Source organism: Engystomops pustulosus, chromosome 7 (assembly GCF_040894005.1).
Source record: "Engystomops pustulosus chromosome 7, aEngPut4.maternal, whole genome shotgun sequence".
Lineage (NCBI taxonomy): Eukaryota > Metazoa > Chordata > Amphibia > Anura > Leptodactylidae > Engystomops > Engystomops pustulosus.
Window position 1 is genome coordinate 141,944,525 of NC_092417.1, and position 22,490 is coordinate 141,967,014.

Consider the following 22,490-nt stretch of genomic DNA (forward strand, 5'->3'; position numbering starts at 1 on the left):
CACCCAGCACTGGCACATTACAGGACCCTGCACCCAGCACTGGGACATTACAGGACCCTGCACTGGCACATTACAGGACTCTGCACCCAGCAATGGGACATTACAGGACTCTGCACCCAGCAATGGGACATTACAGGACTCTGCACCCAGCACTGGCACATTACAGGACCCTGCATAGATACGTTACAAGACCCTGCACCCAGCACCGGCACATTACAGCACCCTGCACCGAGCACTGGGACATTACAGGACCCTGCACCCAGCACTAGGACATTACAGGATCCCGCACCCAGCACTGGCACATTACAGGACCCCGCACTGGCACATTACAGGACCCAGCACCCAGCACATTACAGGACCCTGCACCAGTACATTACAGGACCCTGCATCCAGCACTGCTACATTACAGGACCCTGCACCCAGCACTGGCACATTACAGGATCCCGCACCCAGCACTGGCACATTACAGGACCCCGCACCCAGCACTGGCACATTACAGGACCCCGCACTGGCCCATTACAGGACCCCACACTGGTACATTACAGGACCCTGCACCCAGCACATTACAGGACCCTGCACCCAGCACATTACAGGACCCTGCATCCAGCACTGGTACATTACAGGACCCCGCACCCAGCACTGGCACATTACAGGACCCTGCACCCAGCACTGGCACATTACGGGACCCTGCACTGGGACATTACGGGACCCTGCACCCAGCACTGGGACATTACGGGACCCTGCACCCAGCACTGGGACATTACGGGACCCTGCACCCAGCACCGGGACATTACGGGACCCTGCACCCAGCACCGGGACATTACGGGACCCTGCACCCAGCACCGGGACCCTGCACCCAGCACCGGTACATTACGGGACCCTGCACCCAGCACTGGCACATTACAGGACCCTGCACTGGCACATTACAGGACCCTGCACTGGTACATTACAGGACCCTGCACCCAGCACTGGTACATTACAGGACCCTGCACCCAGCACATTACAGGACCCTGCACCCAGCACTGGTACATTACAGGACCCTGAAACCAGCACTGGTACATTACAGGACCCTGAAACCAGCACTGGTACATTACAGGACCCTGCACCCAGCACTGGCACATTACAGGATCCAGCACCCAGAACTGGCACATTACAGGACCCCGCACTGGTACATTACAGGACCCTGCACCCAGCACATTACAGGACCCTGCACCCAGCACATTACAGGACCCTGCACCCAGCACATTACAGGACCCTGCACCCAGCACATTACAGGACCCTGCACCCAGCACATTACAGGACCCTGCACCAGTACATTACAGGACCCTGCACCAGTACATTACAGGACCCTGCACCAGTACATTACAGGACCCTGCACCCAGCACTGGCAGATTACAGGACCCCGCACTGGCACATTACAGGACCCCGCACCCAGCACTGGCACATTACGGGACCCCGCACCCAGCACATTACGGGACCCAGCACTGGGACATTACGGGACCCTGCTCCCAGCACTGGGACATTACGGGACCCTGCACTGGCACATTACAGGACCCTGCACCCAGCACCGGTACATTACGGGACCCTGCACCCAGCACTGGGACATTACGGGACCCTGCTCCCAGCACTGGGACATTACGGGACACTGCACCCAGCACCGGGACATTACAGGACCCTGCACCCAGCACTGGCACATTACAGGACCCTGCACCCAGCACCGGTACATTACAGGACCCTGCACCCAGCACCGGTACATTACAGGACCCTGCACCCAGCACCGGTACATTACAGGACCCTGCACCCAGCACCGGTACATTACAGGACTCTCCACCCAGCACCGGTACATTACAGGACTCTCCACCCAGCACCGGTACATTACAGGACCCTGCACCCAGCACCGGTACATTACAGGGCCCTGCACCCAGCACCGGTACATTACAGGACCCTGCGCTGGTACATTACAGGACCCTGCACCCAGCACTGGTACATTACAGGACCCTGCACCGGTACATTACAGGGCCCTGCACCCAGCACCGGTACATTACAGGACCCTGCACTGGTACATTACAGGACCCTGCACTGGTACATTACAGGACCCTGCACCCAGCACTGGTACATTACAGGACCCTGCACCCAGCACTGGTACATTACAGGACCCTGCACCCAGCACCGGTACATTACAGGACCCTGCACCCAGCACTGCTACATTACAGGACCCTGCACCCAGCACCGGGACATTACGGGACCTTGCACCCAGCACTGGGACATTACGGGACCCTGCACCCAGCACCGGTACATTACAGGACCCTGCACCCAGCACTGGCACATTACAGGACCCTGCACTGGTACATTACAGGACCCTGCACCCAGCACTGGCACATTACAGGACCCTGCACCCAGCAATGGGACATTACAGGACCCTGCACCCAGCACTGGGACAATACAGGACCCTGCACCCAGCACTGGGACATTACAGGACCCTGCAGCTCCATGACAGCGCTGTACGTATGCATTCTATTATATCCGCTCTTCTAGACTATAAGGCACAGCGCCACCTGCCGGCGACCACGGTAATGTCATTCTTTATGGCTGCTTGTTTTAATAAAGCTTGTTTTATCCATCCTGGAGATAACGGGTTTTCGACAAAAAGCGGGTCCTTTTTATTTAGTGCTGATTGGTGCAAGCAAAGATATCCAGCCAATCATAGAGAGGAGGAGGGTTTTAGGAAAAGGGGAAGTTTGATAGGCTAATAAACGAACCAATAGATAGCAAGGTGGGTGTGATATGCGGCCGCAGTCCAAGTACTGCTGGTGCTGAAGCTCAGAGCGGTATAGCCGGGCACGGGGACTGGAGAGCTGCATGTACACATTGCTGTAGGGACAGGTAGTTGCGCACATACTGCGGTATATACGGTATATAAAGGTACCGGGGAGTTGTAGTAGCTGGGAGGGAGCAGCTGTCAGGCGGTGCACACAATGGGGATGGAGTGACATAGATGGGTCTGCTATAGGGCTGCACATAGACTATGAATGAGCACTAGTCTGATCATTGTACATTGTAGGGAAGGTGCACAGAGATAACCATGGCTGATAAAGCCACAGGTTGTGCAGCAGAACTTCCACACTATACCTGGGAGGAGGTCCAGAAGCGCAGCACACGTGAGGAGCGATGGCTGGTCATCAACCGCAAGATCTATGACATCACAAGGTTTTGTTATAAGCATCCTGGCGGGTCACGGGTCATCAGCCACTATGCCGGCCAAGATGCCACGGTAAGTGTCCTCATAGCCTCTAATAATAATAATAAGCCTCTAATCCATTGTCCATGCAGTAGAAAGAGAGATCCGACTGCTGATCCCTAGTCAGTATAATGTCCATGGATATAATGAGAGATCCGACCGCTGATCACTAGTCAGTATAATGTCCATGGATATAATGAGAGATCCGACCGCTGATCCCTAGTCAGTATAATGTCCATGGATATAATGACTGATCCGACTGCTGATCCCTAGTCAGTATAATGTCCATGGATATAATGAGAGATCCGACCGCTGATCACTAGTCAGTATAATGTCCATGGATATAATGAGAGATCCGACCGCTGATCCCTAGTCAGTATAATGTCCATGGATATAATGACTGATCCGACCGCTGATCACTAGTCAGTATGATGTCCATGGATATAATGACTGATCCGAACGCTGATCCCTAGTCAGTATAATGTCCATGGATATAATGACTGATCCGACCACTGATCCCTAGTCAGTATAATGTCCATGGATATAATGAGAGATCCGACCGCTGATCCCTAGTCAGTATAATGTCCATGGATATAATGACTGATCCGACCGCTGATCACTAGTCAGTATGATGTCCATGGATATAATGACTGATCCGAACGCTGATCCCTAGTCAGTATAATGTCCATGGATATAATGACTGATCCGACCGCTGATCCCTAGTCAGGATGATGTCCATGGATATAATGACTGATCCGACCGCTGATCCCTAGTCAGTATAATGTCCATGGATATAATGACTGATCCGAACGCTGATCCCTAGTCAGTATAATGTCCATGGATATAATGACTGATCCGAACGCTGATCCCTAGTCAGTATGATGTCCATGGATATAATGACTGATCCGACCGCTGATACCTAGTCAGTATGATGTCCATGGATATAATGACTGATCCGAACGCTGATCCCTAGTCAGTATAATGTCCATGGATATAATGACTGATCCGAACGCTGATCCCTAGTCAGTATGATGTCCATGGATATAATGACTGATCCGACCGCTGATACCTAGTCAGTATGATGTCCATGGATATAATGACTGATCCGACCGCTGATCCCTAGTCAGTATGATGTCCATGGATATAATGTGAGATCCGACCGCTGATCCCTAGTCAGGATGATGTCCATGGATATAATAACTGATCCGACCGCTGATCCCTAGTCAGTATGATGTCCATGGATATAATGACTGATCCGACTGCTGATCCCTAGTCAGGATGATGTCCATGGATATAATGACTGATCCGACCGCTGATCCCTAGTCAGTATGATGTCCATGGATATAATGACTGATCCGACTGCTGATCCCTAGTCAGTATAATGTCCATGGATATAATGGCTGATCCCTAGTGTATAAAGTATTATATAACTAGTCACATATATAATACAGCATAGCAATAGGCCGCGCTATTAAGGAGTTTTCACACTGTGAGCGCAGAAGAGGCAAGTTGTGTGATCCAATGGAATAAAAGATGAGCAACTGCTAACATTTTTGCCTTTAGGTGTATATTCACATTATATCTTAGATTTTTTTTTGGTGGAAGCACCTGACCATGGAATAAGTATACAGGGGGTATCCAAGTCTCACCTGACATCCATGGGTGCAAACTGAAAGGAACCGGCAGCTGTAATTCATCATACTTGATCCTTTCATTCTGGGTAAGATGAGGTGCTGGGTGAGATGCTTGGTAGCAGCTTTCTCCCTTTAGGACACATACATGTTAGACTATGCTGAGCATGCATGTCCATGGGGGAGAAGGAGAAATGTTTGTAGGCACCCTTCAGGGTGCGGTCACAAGTGGCAATAACACAAGTGTTTTCAAATGCACCAGAACAGCTGAGGAGATTAGCCTGACTACATAGCTGTTAACATTGTGTTTACAAAATATAATGTTGATGCATGCGTTTTGTAAACGCAATGTTAACAGCCATGTAATCAGGCAAATCTCTTCTCAGCTGTTCTGATGCATTTGAAAACACATGCGTTACGGCTACGTGTGAACGCACCCTCAGTCGAGGAAGGTAAGTATCAGACACGTCTGAATATAGCTTAAGTCAATGGAGGATCAACAGGTTGGGTGTAATGGTAACAGTCATACCTGGTGCCTAGGGGGAACCAAACGCGCCTCAGCTGTGCAGGCGGAAGTTTCTTTCTCTGTTCGTTCCCATGGAGCATGAGAAAGGGATGTGCGATTGGTAAATGCATGCACGTGATCTAACGCCAGGCCACAAAAGTGGGCAGAGTTCTGCTGCGAAGTGCCCAGTAGGGATACGTTTTTTCGGAGATGCCCAGTGATATATCTATAAGCATTATATATATCATTGTTGCTGCAAACAATTCTTGCATAGAAGCTCACACCATTCCTGATGTGGTCCTGGGATGTTCTGCACTGGACAGATGTTACACAGGTATTACAGATTATTCTATTCAGTGACAATGCTGGATTATACTAAATATCTATCAGAACTTCTGCACGGGTGATATATGTGATGCACAAATAATACTTTGCCTCAGTAATAAGCTTTCTTGATTACTGAAGCCCCTTGTCTTTTAGGATGTGTCCCCTTTAAGAAACCCTGATGTAGAACAATATAATGACATGAGATCAGGAAGCGAAGCCCCGACTACAACAATGTGTTTGTGTGATAGGCAAGATAATGGATTTGACATTAGTCACCGTAGAGACGTGCAGTGTGATAGTTCTAGTGTTCTTCTTGTCTATCAGTATATATACATTGATGTAGCTCTGGGGCGTTAATTCATTAAAAATCAGGTTAAGAGTGGTCAAGCACGCTTTTAGTCTGTTTTTAGTCCTTTAAAAAACGAACGTGTTTCTAAAACGCATGCATTATTAATTAAGATAATTGGGAAAACCGGACAAAAAAAAATGTGCGTTTTTTAACGGACTGGTCTGCTGTCCAGGAGATGCAAGACTCCATTCATGTTTAGGTAAGTAGATGCCGGTAGATAGAGATATAGATAGTGTACATATTTAGTTAAAACGAATACCATACTGCAGGTCACTTCTTGGCAAGCTCATACGTTTCGTGCCAACGCCCTAAGATGGTATTTAATGATAGAAAGGAGCCCAGGAGATGTCTACTTCAGAACGAGCAAACTGTGATGACGTACATGAGGCTCTTGTACTACTTTACCATCATGTACGTCCATGGATAAACACAGATAGATAGGTAGATGTGAAATAGATGCATAGACCAATATTAGATGGATAAATAGATAATGGATTATGTGAGGTCCAAAAATATGTAATATATAGATAGATATAAGGTACATAAATATTAAATAGATATGAAATGGATAGAATGATATGAAATAGATGGATAAGAAGATAGATGATATGGAATAGATGCATCCATCCCGCTCACACCTTTTGTCAAGGCTTGTAAAACCTAGTATATAATTGGTAGCCCCCGGGCCACTGATGCGGTTGGGGCCCGGCTTGTGCAGTCATTTCCTGTGTGGTCTGTGCCATGTCACAGATTATAGGATGTAGCTGTGTAACTATGTGTATTTATAGAAAGGTCATGCGTCATATATATCCTGAATATTGTGAGTCTTTTTTTAACTATAAATTTGTAATTTTTCTCCAGTACGTGCAGTCTAGTAGATCATATATACAGATATATATATAGTATCTCTCTCATGTATGAATGTAACATCGGTGCAGCCTGAGCTGGGATTTGGCGCGGTGCACAGTGTCAGGTGTTGGCCTCTTAAGCGCCGGCTGTAATATCATTCACAGGATTGGTGCAGGACTGTGGTTCCACTATCTGCTCAGCCCACTCCCTCCCGCCACCAGCATCTCCTCCATATCCCCCGGGGGAGGGCCTGAGTACACACATCCAGCACTCATTAACCTCTGCTGTGCTGGAGGAGAATGCTGCTATACAGGAAGCTGGGGGACAGGCAAAACCAATTAAAAATATCTTTTTTTTTTTTTTCCATTGCAAAGCATTTCCATTTTGTATACTCTCAAATAAAAGTACTGAACCTAACATTTTTATTAAAGTCACATTCTTCAGTACATCTCCGTGCATGAATAGAGCGATATTACACAAGCCTTAAAAATCTGCAGACCCGACTTTACTTCCACATTCAGTCTCATTCGGAATCCCTATAGTGGGTATAGAAGTGACAATCACACTCTTGCCTCATAGGGGTCCATATTTCATTATTTGGATCCATTTGAAGTCCAGCTGCTGGGACCCATTCCCATTAATCGTTGGAGTGACAGGCTGAGCACAGGTTCTGCTGCTAAACTCTGTGCTCGGCTATCTTTCCATTGTCCCTTAGACATTATATGGAGCTGAGCAGATTGTGAGGGCAACCCGGTGGCTTAATGAACCTAGGGACTTAAACTCAGGTCCCCAGCGCTGCAAGGCTGTAATGCTAACATCGGTCCCAGGGTCAACATCTGCAAAGAGTTCGTATGTTCTCTCCGTGTTTGCACGGGTTTTCTCCGGGTTCTCCGGTTTACTCCAAAACATACTGGTAGGTTTATTAGACTGTGAGCCCCATGGGGGAAAGGGACCGATTTGGAAAGCTCTGTGAAGCACTGTGTAATCTGTGTGCACTATAGAAATAAAGGAATTATTATTATTATTATGGAGAACCTTGACACATGATGGACCTGATACTTTACTATATTGGTTATGGGGAACAGAACCCCGTTTCACATGCTCGATGGGAGGGTCCTGCCTAATTTAGAAAGTCTTGCTACGCAGAGAGTAGGCAATGCAATTGCTGCTGAACAAGAGATAACACGATCACCATCCCCAGTTCTGAAATGGCTGATAAAAGGGAACAATAGATTTAATCATAATGAATAGCAACTGAAGATAACAGATTTTAAGAATTACATTGAAGTATAGGTAATACGAAGAATAGCGGGTATGAGTTTTATCCTTGTCTCCTGCACAGGATCCGTTCACCGCGTTCCACATTGATAAGGAGCTGGTACAGAAACATATGAAATGCCTTTTAATCGGGGAGCTGGCGCCGGGAGAGCCTTGTATGGAGCCCAGCAAGAATGTAAGCGTCTGACGTCCTGAAGTGTCTGTGGCCTGTAATTTGTCCGTCTTTGCTCATAATTTTGGCAATTTCTCTCTCCAATAGGCTGCTCTAGTGGAAGATTTCCGTGCTCTGCGTTCCACGGTGGAGCAGATGGGTCTCCTTAAACCCAATAAATTATTTTTCTTTGCTGTTCTGGTGCACATCCTGCTGATAGATGTACTGGCGTGGCTGAATCTTTACTATTTTGGACCTTCTCTTATTCCATTTCTCATCACAGCTCTACTTCTTGGCACTGTCCAGGTAGGTGAAATAAAAGTAAATCTTGGTAGCAAAGTTTCTCGCACATGTATGTTTATCCAGCCTGTGCACAGTGTTGAACAGCTGGCCATCATTGGATAGGACGTTCCCGATAGAAGGATAGATGTTGGATACATAACTCGGCAATGAAGTATTAGGGCATCCATATGATTCAAAGAGTGGTCTCATCATCATTATAACATTGCTTAAAGGGGTTCTCCTAAGGTTGAAAAACATGTCTGTTTTCTTCCAAAAATAGCACCGCACCCTGACCATGGATATTGCAACTCAGCTCCATTCATTCCATACTGCTGAGCTGCAATACCTGCACATACCATGGTCAGGTGTGGCGCTGTTTTTGGAAGAAAGCAGCCATGTTTTTCAACTTCGGGAGTATCCCTTTAACCGGGTCCCACTACTGATCCTATATCCCGATTCAACAGTGGGATGGTAAAGTTCATGGCTATTTTGACTTTCTGACTGTAGTAAAGCGAATACTACACTATCTTAAAGGGGTTGTCTGGGCTTTAACCCCTTAAGGACGCAGCCATTTTGTAGCTTAAGGCTCAGCCCGATTTTTTTGGATTCTGACTTGCGTCTCTTTATATGGTTATAACTTTTGAACACTGTTACTTATCAAAGCGATTCTGAGATTGTTTTTTCCCCAAATGTTGTACTTCATTTTAGTGGTAAATTTTGGCTGATAAGTTTTGCGTTTATTTACAAAAAAAAAGAAAATATGATACATTTTTTGAAAAATTTGCCATTTTCGAAATTCAAAATCATTGCGTTTTCAGGCAGATAGATTTACCAACTAAATAAGTTGCTGAATAACATTTCCCATTTGTCTACTTTACATTTTCATAATTTTTGAAATGTCTGGATAATTTATTTTGATGTCACGCGGCTTACAAATAGAATATCGCTTTTCCGGATTTTCAGAATTGACTATTTTGGGGATAAATACAGTTTTGAATGAAATTTTACATATTTAGCATCAAAACCCCCTATATAACCAACCCATTTTCAAATCTGCACCCCTCAAACTATCAGAAACAGCTTTTACGAAGATTGTTAACCCCTTGAGATCTTCATAGTAATAGAATCAAAATGGAGGTGAAATTTAGAGTGGTCATATTGTTCCCTTATATGTTCATTTAGCACTAAAATTTACACATTTCCAAAATATAAAAAGAGAAAACCCACCATACAATTTGTTCTGCAATTTCTCCTGAGTACAAAGACCCCCCACATGTGGCTGTGAGTTGTGTTATGGGGGCACAGCGAGGTGCAGAAGGGAAGGAGGGCGCTGCAGCTGCCAGGATTTTAGTTTCCTCATTGGCCCCTTTTGAAGGCTATAAAATTTTCGCTTTTTCGTTATTGGGGCCATGTGACGGCATTTTTTTTGCGGGACGAGATGCTTTTTCCATTGTTACCATTTTGGGGTTGGTATCACCTATTGTTGAAAATTTAGGAACTTTTTTTGAGGGCAGGAGTAGAAAAGCATCAATTCTGTACTGGATTTTTTACTTTTTTTTTTTTTGGTGTTCACCGTATAGACTAATAATCATGTTATCTTTATTCTATGGGTTGATACGATTACGGGGATACCAGACATGAATATATTTTCTTACGTTTTACTAAATTTGTCAAACAAATTTAGTAAAATTTGGGGAAAAATCTATCATTTATGTATTGCCGTCTTCCAAGTGGCATAACATTGTTACATTTTTGGCTACGGAGCTGGTTGATGGCTTGTTTTTTGCGGGACATGTTGTACTTTGCACCAGTATCATGTCTGAGTACATATGGTTTTTTGATCGCATTTTATAGCATTTTTTCTGGGATTGAAAAGATAAAAATCATAATTTTTGGAAGGTTTATAGCAGTTTTTTTTACGGCGTTTATCGTGGGGGTTCAATAATGATTTACTTTTATTCTACGGGTTGTTACGGACGCGGTGATACTATATATGTGGGGTTTGTGTTATGATTTAGACTTTTTTTTGAGTTTATATGTCTCTTTATATGTTTTGGGGGTTTGGGGCATTTTTAGTGATTTATGACTTTATTTTTTTATTGAATAACTTTTTTTTTTTTACTTTTTCACTTTTATACCATGGGACATGAAGAAGCAATCATCTGATTGCTTCTTCATGATAATATTCTGCAATACTCATGTATTGCAGAGTATTATCAGTGTCAGCCTATACACTTGCATAGGCTGGCACTGTGCCAGTAAGATGACGTCACAGACGCCATCTTACTGGCAGTTCTTGCAGGTAACTCTGGGGTCCAGATCGGACCCCAGAGTTACTATAGCACCGATCGGCGCCCCCCGAAAACGGTTCGGGGGGGGCGATCGTGGGGGAAAGATCCCCCAGATGCATGTTAGATGCCGCGGTCGCGCTGACCGCGGCATTTAACGGGTTAAGCACCCGCGATCGGAGACAACTCCGATCGCGGGTGTTACACTGGGGTGCCGGCTATTAGTTACAGCCGGCACCCCGTGTCTCCCGATGCCGGTTCGGCACTGATCCAGAGCCGAGCCGGCATAAGCGCCGTGGCGGATATATCCGCCACTGAGCGCTAAGTCACTGCGCTCCGTGGCGGATATATCCGCCACGGAGCGTGAAGGGGTTAAAATATATGTGGAAAAACAATACAATAGCTATGAAAACAATAAAAAACATATTCTTGCCTCCTCTGCTCCTCCCGTTGTCGAGTGCCGCTGCCCGTTTTGTCTCCCGAGGCAGGTGCTCCCATCCTGACTACTTCCGCTCATCATTGAAAGTGTTGCTGTATCAGGCAGTTGTCGGATGGGAGCGTCTGCCACTGTAAACAAACAAGGGCGCAGCAGTGACGGATGACACCTGAAGAGGTAAGTATACATTTTTTACGTTTTTAGAGCCATCCAGGCCTGATATATACACACAACTCCTTTAAACATTGTGACCATTGGGAAAGTGTTGTTGTTAAGACCTTTGCCATGAGTGATTTTGGTCTGGAAAACTCACTCCGTTTGGAATGTACCAGACTGAACCTAGAATCCATGAACTGAGTTACTGGGGCGGATTTATCAAGCTGTCTAAAAGTCAGAATGGCAACCAATCACAGCTCCCCTTTAAAATATTCATGAGCACTGGTAAAATGAAAGCTGAGCTGTAATTGGTTGCCATGGGCAACTAAGAACATTCTGACTTTTAGACAGCTTGATAAATCCACCCCAGTATCTCAGTCCATTGATTCTATGTTTGGTCTGGTAAATCCTGCACACACATGAGCATATTTGGAAATAACTCACTTGTAGGGAACAAGCTTAGAACTTCTGGAGCCTCTCATGATTGTCTTTTGTCTCAGGCACAAGCCGGATGGTTACAGCACGACTTTGGCCATTTATCAGTTTTCAGTAAATCAAAATGGAATCACCTTGTACATAAATTTGTGATTGGACACTTAAAGGTAAGAACTATCTAAAACCAAGATATGACATCTGACATGATGATTTTGAGTCTTAGACATCACTGTGCTTGGTGATTATCCCATGTGGATCATTCGTTCATCTCTTTATATCTTCCACCCTCAGGGTGCTCCTGCCAGCTGGTGGAATCACTTACACTTCCAGCATCATGCCAAACCCAACTGCTTCCGCAAGGACCCCGACATTAACATGCACCCTCTTTTCTTTGCCCTGGGCAAGAAGCTATCAGTGGAGGTGAGAACAGATTTTGTAGTAGAAAAGAAAGGTTCACTACATGTGTATGTGTCTCTTAAAGGGGTTTTCCCACAAACAAAAGTAAGGCTCTGTCTCCTATGGCAGTGATGGCGAACCTTTTAGATACAGAGTGCCCAAACTACAACCAAAACCTACTTTTATGTCGCAAAGTGCCAGCATGACAATTTAAGCAGTAACCTATTGATCTCTTCTGTATCACAAGTTTCAATCATATTGCTATCCTGAGGACACCAATACAAAAGAAAGCAGGAGACATTTGGATTGTAGCTTCCCTCCGGGGTCCCCTGAAGAGGAAGAATCAGGGGACCTAGAGCAGGAGCTCCAACCATAATCCATCTCTGTCCACACCTTCTCGCTCCTCCTGTAGTCCTGGCACTGAACGTGACGCGCCCTGGGCTGTCTTGGACTGCAGGAGGAAGCCTTGAGTCCTATCTAGTAAATTCTGTGCTGGGTGCCCACAGAAAGGGCTCTGAGTGCCACCTCTGGCACCCGTGCCATAGGTTCGCCACCACTGTCCTATGGGGTCCCACGTACCTCCGTCAGACCCCTTGTTGCTCCGTCAGACTAATGGAGCAGACGGCCGGACATGACCGTTCTGCTCTATTAATCTCCGAGACCCCCACTGATCAGCCAGTTAGATCCTATCCTGTGGATAGGGCCTAACTTTTGTTCGTGGGAAAACCCCCTTTAAACATTGTATAAGTCTGAAGCTGCTCATACATTTTAGATTTCTCCACTGACTTCTGCATATACATGGACACTTGGCTCTGCCAAGAAATGCAAGTGTCCTATGGCAGAACGTTGAAATCCTACCGCTCAATCCATAAGTCCCCTGTCATCTATAATTGATGGACAAACAAGTCATATATACTTTTTAATGCACCATTGTTCTATATAATGTATTAATAACTGGTGAAAAATATGATTTGTTGGGTTAAAATGGGAAAGAAAACACAATTCTACAATTTTAGGTCTTGTTTTTATGGTGTTCAAACTTCACCTATAACTTTTTTATACTTCTGTCTAGAGTTTTAAAAAAAATGTTTTATGTGTTTTCATTCATCAGAAGGCAAAGTACTTAATAAATGGCTCTGTCTATAGTGAAGTGCGTCAGATTATATTATGATACAAAGTTATACTGATGCCCCACTGTATAGGAAAGTTTAGCATTCTGGTCTGTAATAATCCTGCCTGTCGCTTCCCACAGCTTGGAGTTAAAAAGAAGAAATACATGCCGTACAATCACCAGCACAAGTACTTCTTCTTAAGTAAGTATCGGATACTGTAGCCCTGAAGACGTGCAGATGATTGTCCTGACCTTGATTTGTTACACTATCATTTGTCTCCTCTTTAGTTGGGCCTCCAGCACTTATCCCACTCTATTTCCAGTGGTATATCTTCTACTTTGCTGTGCAGCGCAGGCAGTGGATGGTGAGTGTGGTTTCATTGTGGCTACTAGATGTTCTTGAAAAGACATAGTAATATATTTTTATAATTTTAGTCCTAGTCAAGCTGATCTTTTGGCTACTGGGAGTACTGAAAGAATACATAATACACATAGTTTATGAGTCTAGTGTATTCATGAGGATAGTGCTCTCTGCAGAGCCAGAGGAGACCATACAGAGCTCCACTCATGAATACACTGGACTTGTCTTGTGTATTATTTTGCTCTTTTAAATTGGGGAGTGGTGTTGACTTTTTTTTTAAAGCTTCCATAATCTTCAAGGAAACCTGTCAACAAAAAATGGCCTTTCAAACCACTACCAATATGTTGCCCTCTTCCAGAATATGTTTTTTTTCATGGCCCAGTGTGGTGGCACCATCCAGAAAATCAACTTTGGAGTGCGGCTTAAATTAGTTGTGGAGAGTTTAGCAGTGACGTCCAGCTTTCTCTGCCCCACTTGCTGAAATTGAAGTTCCTGTGTACAAGAACATTAGTAACCAGGTCTCCTGGAGCCTGGAGAGCTTGACTTTAGTGCAGAGTTTTCCTCCTCCATGACTTTATACAACCAATCTACGCCTCTCTTCAAAGTTGATTTTCTAGATGATGCCACCACGATAGGTCCTGATAAAAAGATCACTTGGAAGGTGTAGAGCTGCTTGATCACATACCGGTAGTGGTTTATTTGGTCAATTTCTGCTGACCGGTTCCCTTTAAGATCTATGTAGAGTAGACATAAGACAGGATTCCATGTTCTTGTGCTCTATTAGGATGTATGGACATTATAAGGGAGTGGGCTGTGTTGTCCATTAATGGTCAATGATCAACCCCTTCACGACTGCCATACTCCTATATACCTCCTATTCGCACATTCCCCATGCAGAAAGGACGTTTATAAACGTCATGATAGTCGCCATTGTCTATATCCCCTGCACCCTGGCACCTAGATTGTGTATGGACGCTTCATAGAATCAGAGGTACCCACCCTTACAGTAGTAGTATAAAAACGTGATTTATATAGGCAGCTATCCATTTCTGAGATGTCTGATTGTAACTTGTGGATATCTCGGGGTCTTTGAAGCATTCATGCAGAACCCATATATCATATTAAAGGGGAGATTTTTCTGTTTAATATGACACCAGAATGTTTCTAGGTGCCAGGGTTCAGGAGATACAGGTGTTTGAAATGTGCCCCGTCCAGCCAGTCAGCTGAAGGCAGAATGTAGGAGCTGCTTACAGTTTGCAGAATAGTACCAGTAAGTACTTGCACCCTCTGTAGCAGGAATTATTGGTTAGTTGTTATTGTGGTGCGGTTGTGGTGTACAGTGCACAGTCTAATAGTTTAGAGCATGTGCCAACTGTGTGCATTTACTCGCATGGGATATTAAGGGTTTTTTTTCTTTTTTTATCCCGGATGATGAATTAAAAGTGGCATTAAAAAAATAGCTAACAATCGATATGATAAATAATCTGATGTATTGTTTCCACAGGATCTGGCCTGGATGATTTCCTTCTATGTGAGGTTTGGTATGACGTACATACCTCTGCTCGGAATCGGTGGCACCATCAGTATCTTCATTTTAGTCAGGTACCTTAGATCTATTGCTGTTTTACAGAATAACAATTTTAAAGGGAACCTGTCACCACAGTGCTATTTTTATCAGGGGACAGGTTACTATAGGCAAAGTACTAAATATGCCAAATATGATTTTAAAAAATGTCTGTGTTATATGGTGTTTGAAATAAAGTATGGGAAACTTTACCTGGGTCCCTGCCAGATGCTTTAGTCCCGGAGAGGAAAATTTCAAATGACAACGCCCATCTGCTCTATAATATATTCCCTGCTCTTCTGGCTCCCTTCCCTCCCTCCCACATCATCTCCCTGCACTGAGATGCCGGAGGGAGAGATTGTCTGCCGTGAACTGACAGGTCATCAGGGGAGGGGCAGGAGCCCCTGCAGCAGAGCAGTGAATATATTACACAGCAGACAGTTGTCATTTTCCTCTCTGGGACTCAGGCTGAGGCATCTGGCAGGGAGCCAGGTACAGTTTCACATACTTCTTTTCAAACACCACATAACACAGACAATTTTTAAAAACCTATTTGGCTTATACAGTACTCTGGAGTGTAAATGGGGTCATATTGGACTCAATGCCTACCATTGACATATGAAAATTGGTGTAGAAGCACCGATAGATGCCCCCCATTGTGTATCATTGATATATGTTATGTAAATAACATCATATTGGACACATTTGGCATACACTGGGGCTAAATGTTCCAGCATATGATGCTGCCCCTGTGGGATCTATCAGGAGGCTTCTAGTCCTGGTGTACAATTGTGGCCTAGCATGCGCCTGAACGGTTGCAGGTTATTGGCAGTTCACAGGCGCGGGGCAGGAACACCCTGATCCAATCCATTGCACAATCCAGCACAACCCTCGCCCCGACCAACTGGCACAGAGAGCGGAGTAGACGCAATTCCCAGGACGGAACGGGCTATGGAACAGTGCGGTGCTGCCCCCATACGGCGCCGTAAGGCCATAGAAGTGTATGGGACGGCCGTATATACGTCTCCCCATACATTTGTGTGAATGTAGCCTAAGATGTAAACAGGTATTTGTTGAGAATCTTCGGGATGGGGGTTGTGCTCAATACGTTTCAGGAGATCACATCAGCATTGGCCACTTCTATAATGTAATCTCCATTTGTTTCAGATTCCTGGAGAGTAACTGGTTTGTGTGGGTGACACAGATGAACCATATCCCCATGCACATAAACTATGACGAGAACAAAGAATGGATGTCGACACAGGTAATTCTTAGTAGAACAGTAAAAATCTTCATAAAGTCCCTAATATTTCATATATTCTGTTAAACACAGTAGGAAAACTTTACAATATCACATTTTTTTTATTTTGGTCTCACAAAAAATATCACCAGAAATTGATCTTTTTTGTAAAGTTTTAACATTTAAAAACATTTTTCGTAAGTTTTAATAAAGTACAAGATTTTGCAGTCTTCACTGATTGACGAGGCCAATAGACTGAAACTTGCTGGTTTTGGAGGCTGTTTGTATGCAGTGGTCAATTTACATTACAGACTGAATAGAAGAAAACATCTCTTAAAGAAGACCCCACCATTGCATCCAGTAGTGACAACAGATTGGGGGAGATGTATTAATGTGTTGGTCTTTAGGCTATGTGCACACGTTGCAGATTTTTTACATCCGCAGTGTACAATTACTGTAGCATTAAAGTGAATGTGGTTTGGAAATGTAATGTAGATGTTGCGTTTTTTTCTGCATGAAAATTGTTCCTCAGTGTGGAAAAAAAAAACTTTTCTTGTTTGTTCTCGACTATTTTTGAATGTGTTGTTTTTACATTGAAGTCTATCAGAGAGGGCAAATCTGCATTGTATCGACACCATGATCTGGATCTGTGCAGATTTTTTCTTAAAATGACCTCAGATCAGGTGAAAATCAGCATAAAAAACGCACAGAAAATGCAACAGTAAATAGATCAATGAAATTTAAAATGTTATTAAAGTGTTTGCACCAGTTTTCTGTCTGACATTACACTAGAAAGAACGAGCAAACTGCTTGCACATGTATCTGCGCCAGTCTCTGCGCCAGTTTTGTGTCGTGGCTGCGCTGTGTCCAAAAATAATCTGCACCTAAAGGGGTGCCATAATTCTGCAGCATGAACAAAGTGCATTAAAAAAAATGGTGCCCACCTCCCGAGCAGTGCAGGAGGTGCCAGATTAAAGAATATTAAGCAGTTTGCAGTGTGCAGATAAGCCTAAGACCAGTGCATAGAAGAACTAGATAGATCTCTGCTGCCCCAGAGTATTCCCTGTGTCTGATGCTGGATGATAAATCTGGTCCAGTATAAGACTGGAGAGTTGTACTTTGCATCTCCTATTAGTCAGTCTAGTTTGTTGCGACAAAATATTCAATATTATGGGGCACTGGCTTTTTTCAGGCGTGGCCACACCCCTTTTACCGAGGTCACCCCCCTTTTATCACAAGTTGGTTAACAGCCTAAAAATGGTCTAAAACCCTCGATAAATGTGGTGCACAGCATTTCGGGTGCAAATTCCTCCACTATTTTGATCCATCGCCACCACTTTATCTGCATTCACACGTCTTGTTTCTCGCTCAGCTACAAGCCACCTGTAACGTGGACCAGTCCTTCTTTAATGATTGGTTTAGTGGACATCTCAATTTTCAGATCGAGCATCAGTAAGTAAAACACACAGGAATAAAGCTGATATAGAAACCATTTTTTTATGATAGTTACCATTTTTCTCTTTTCTTCAGTTTATTTCCCACAATGCCGCGGCACAACTACTCAAAAGTGGCTCCTCTAGTCCTGTCCCTCTGCAAGAAGTACGGCATTGACTACCAGTCCAAACCGCTGTTCACTGCGTTTGCTGACATAGTCCAGTAAGTGTCTTTATTTGGGTTTATCTAGTCCTAATATATTATATGTACTATAATAATAATAATCAGCCAAAACTGACAAATGAAGTTTATAAAACTGATAACCTTGTGGATCCCCTTCCCACAGTCAGGCTGAAAGGAGGTTGTGGATGCGCTACCTCTCTCCATTGAAATGTATGGGAGCACCAAGCATGTGGTCTAGGCTATTGTCTTTACATGCGCCGCACACTCCCCACTCAGCCCGGCAGCGGGAACAGGGGCAGTGGACGTCTGTTCCAGAAATATATGCAGGCCCAAAAGATAGGACCCACATCTTTCATCTATTTATGACTTTTGTCACCTGTAGATATGTAAGCAATATTCTACATGACCCCTTTAATCCAATGAAACTTATGTGTTCTAAACAAGTCTGATCCAAGCAGCACCCACCTGCACTTAACCCCTTTGTGCACCACAAGGTAGTATAACGTTGTGGTGCTGCAAGGGGTTATGGAGAGCGCGCACAGGCTGGGCTCCCTCCATACACAGTGGGTGTCAGCACGTCTGGTGGGTGCCGCCATCATGGATTTCCCCCGTGAATTCACCAAAGGACGGCTTTGGAATATGATGGCATTACATATATAAAGATTATTATCAATCGGTTGCCACAGCAGTCTACAGTCTCATAGAGACTCATAGGCCTGCCATGGATACTGATTGCTAATAGCCTGCCAATTACAGCAGGAAAATTACTATATATTGCAATACAGTAGTATTGCAGTATGAGTGATCAGACCCTCCAGGGTTAAAGTATCCTAGGGGGGGCATGATATAATAGTAAAAAAAAAAATAAAAGTTTAAAATCGGCGCCTTTTCCTAAAAATAAACACTAAAAATCATAAACATGTTAGGTATCGCCACAGCCCAAAATGCTGTTCTATCAATGTATAAAAAAGCTTATTCCCAGCTTTCCACCGTAATGGAAAATGGCACCCAAATCACCACTTTTCCATCGATAAATTTTTGAAAAAAACAAATGATTAAACAGTCATATAGGTCCCAAGTTGACATAAATTACAACGCCGCCACGTACCGCAAAAAACGACACCTTACATACTGAAGTATGAAAAAGTCTGTCTCAGAATTTGCCAAAATCACAATTTTTTTCTTTGTACAAAAGATTAAAAACTATTTTAATATACTGAAACGTAATAAAATTTGGTATCTCAGAGATTGTACAGACCTAAAGAATAAAGGGGAGGTGTCATTTGGAGCGCAAAACGAAAGGCATAAAAACAGAGCCCACAAGGAAACTCCACAAATGTGTTTTTTACTTCAGCTTTCCAGTACATTGCATGTAATATAATGGCTCCACTAAAAAGTACAATTTGTCCCGCAGATAACAAACCCTCATACATCTCTGTAACCAGGGACACTTACTCATCGATCCAGGCACTGTGACTGTGGTAATCTTCTTATATTTGTTATCCTTGTCCTCCTTCCTTCTAAAATCACTTCTTAAAACGATGCTAATGAGCTTATGGGAGCTATTAGAGTTGCTCAGTGCTGCATCTTAACTTTTACTCCCACCTCCTTCTGACAGATTTAATCTGACACAGTGACATAGTGGGGGCGGGGCACCCTGCAGAGTGTAACAGCCTTTGAAGCTACAGCACAGAGGTGATCTGGTAACAACCCCCAGAGCCTTTCAGGCTCATTAGTGTATCCTTTTTAGAAGGAAGGAGGCCACGGATAACAAATATAAGAAGATTACCACAGTATCGGTGCCTGGATCTATGAGTAAGTGGTTTTATCACGTGTGATTTTGATGGTAGATTTCCTTTAAGGGACCACTGCTAAAATCTTGTTGCCAGACACCCCATTACTTTCTCAATGGGTCAGAGCTGTACTCAGCATGAACAGGACGCACCTAATAGGCAGCGGCTTTAATGTTTTTGGCTGATCAATGTGTATGGGACATTCACCATCTTTCTCTTTTCCGCAGCTCTCTAAAAGAGTCTGGTGAACTATGGCTGGATGCCTATCTACACAAATAAGAAGAGCGCCCTCTATCTGATGGCGCAGGAATTACTAGCAAGATGGACGGGGGCAGAAGTAGAATTGAGATTGGATATGGCTGCAGTTGTCTTTCTGAACATTCCTTGTGTCTGACTGGCTCCATTTGGGCCCTTCAGGACTGAGATCCAGGGTCATCAAAGCAATGACAACTGAGTGCATATAACACTAGACACTAACATTTTGTATCCTGCATTTGTTTCACTTTGGCTATAAAATGAATGATGAAAGCAGCGTGTTTTATAATGGTGTCTTGCGATTACTCATGGACTGGCATAATCCAGAACAATCTCTTCCCTATAAGTATTGTACAGAGATTTATCAAAGGTTTCTGATGGCAGAATTGTTCTAATTTCCGATGGCAACCAATCAGAGCTCAGCTTTCATTTTCCCACAGCTGTTAATGAAATTTAAGCTGAGCTCTGATTGGTTTCTACGGGCAAATAGAGCAGTTTTACCTCAGACATTGATAAATCTCTATATGATTATAAGATTTGCCATGGATGGTTGGGGAATCACTGACCGACAATTGTTATCATGTGGCCACTACATACACTGCCCACAACATTCACTTTTATGGGAACACTTCAACTATTCTCAGTCCTGTAACAGTATCTGGAAGAAGTTGCATATGTACAACATCTGTGGGGCTCTAGGTAGATGGGTGTCCAAGAAATTGGATATTATTTATAGCGTTCATATTTCACATTCCCATAGACTTCTATCAGACGTCCAGAGCCACAAATACACACAGGAAAAAGACCTGCTCTGAGTTTTCCACAGCTTCCACACGGATATGTGACAAACGCATTCATGTGTCCATTAAAATTAAAGTTTCAGTTTACCAGCTGAAAAAAAATAAAATAAAATGGATTCCACGTGGTCATTGCAGATACACGAAACAACCAGCAACTAAGATTCCCCAACTCCAGGAAAACTGCACCTGTTGGGATGTATTCACACATGACATGAGGCTTGTGAAAGTCTATGCACCAGACAGCGAAACAACCTGATTCAGATCTAATGCAGACATTTCTCCAGCAAGCCACATGTGAATGGTATTGTCATGTCACTACTGCTAAAATAAGGTGGAAAGTTTAATAGATAATAATCAAATACCATTGGCAAATTTTAAAGAGGACCTTTCAGCCTAAATTATGCCCCCAGTGAAACATAGTCACCTATTCCACTCCTCAGCCCCTTTCTATCAATGTTAAATTTCTCCTCCTGTCTTTAGGAAAATATTAGGAAAACGTACCTTGATTTTCTGACCTCTTACCAAATGTGGTTGGGTATATTCATAAGGGGGGGGTGCCGGCACTCCTCTATGCAGTTGCGCACTGGATGCCGGTGTCTTTTGGGCGGAGCATATGCAGTAATTCTCCCACGAGCGCAGCCAGGAAGATGAGGGAGCGCGCAGGCCGCATGACAGAGCTGGCTGCGCTTGCGCAATACAAGCAATGCTGCTGTCCTGAGTGACTTGTATGGCCCCAAACATAATGCTTGCGCACTGGATGCCATCATCACCAGCATCCAGTGCGCAAGCGCGAGAACTGGAACCCGGGGGTGGGGGGGGCAATACATAGAGGAGTGTTGGCACCCTCCCCCCTTATGAATATACCCAACCGCAGGCACACAGGTCAGCGGATCTGACCTCTTATTTGGTAAGAGGTCATTAAATCAAGGTACATTTTCCTAATTTTTTCCTGAAGACAGGAGAAGAAATTTAACATCAATAGAAAGGGTCCGGAAGCTGAATTAGGTGACTATGTTTAATTTAGGCTGACAGGTCCTCTTTAACCCCTTCCCAGTACGGCGCGCGCCTGGCCCCGGTGCATAGAGAGGGCTCGCGGGCTGAGCCCTCTCCATAGCCAGTAAGTCTTTGCTGCATATTGCAGCAAAGGCTTACCGGTAACACCCGCGTGCTAGCACCGATCGCGGGTGCTTTCACGGCTATCGCCGCCATTTTGCCGCGGATCTTCGCTCCCCGATGACGTTACGGGGAGCGGTGATCCGTTGCCATGACAGCTTCGGGTCTCACGAAGGCCCGAAGCTGTCTCGTTTTAACCCATTCATTACAATGTGCTATCAGCACATTGTAATGAATGAGGAGTAAAATCCCCATATACTGCCATATTGCAGCATGGCAGTATATGGTAGGATCGATCAGACAACCTAGGGTTAA

At 44.3% G+C, this 22,490-nt stretch overlaps 1 protein-coding gene across 2 annotated transcripts; it reads left to right on the forward strand.

Moving 5' to 3' along the window:
- Nucleotides 1–2,768: 2,768 nt before the first annotated feature.
- FADS1 (fatty acid desaturase 1) lies at nt 2,769–20,538 on the forward strand. 2 transcript variants are annotated; one of them, XM_072118035.1, is made up of 13 exons: nt 2,769–2,883; nt 3,062–3,271; nt 8,242–8,352; nt 8,437–8,634; nt 11,991–12,092; nt 12,217–12,345; nt 13,574–13,634; nt 13,721–13,797; nt 15,298–15,395; nt 16,525–16,621; nt 17,970–18,049; nt 18,128–18,253; nt 20,235–20,538. In XM_072118035.1, the coding sequence occupies exons 2-13, from the start codon at nt 3,083–3,085 to the stop codon at nt 20,284–20,286; spliced, it is 1,320 nt and encodes a 439-aa protein (XP_071974136.1). In that variant the 5' UTR covers nt 2,769–2,883; nt 3,062–3,082; the 3' UTR covers nt 20,287–20,538. The 2 variants fall into 2 exon arrangements, with proteins under 2 accessions (XP_071974136.1, XP_071974137.1); XM_072118036.1 differs by lacking the exons at nt 2,769–2,883; nt 3,062–3,271 and adding an exon at nt 5,559–5,708.
- Nucleotides 20,539–22,490: the final 1,952 nt, after the last annotated feature.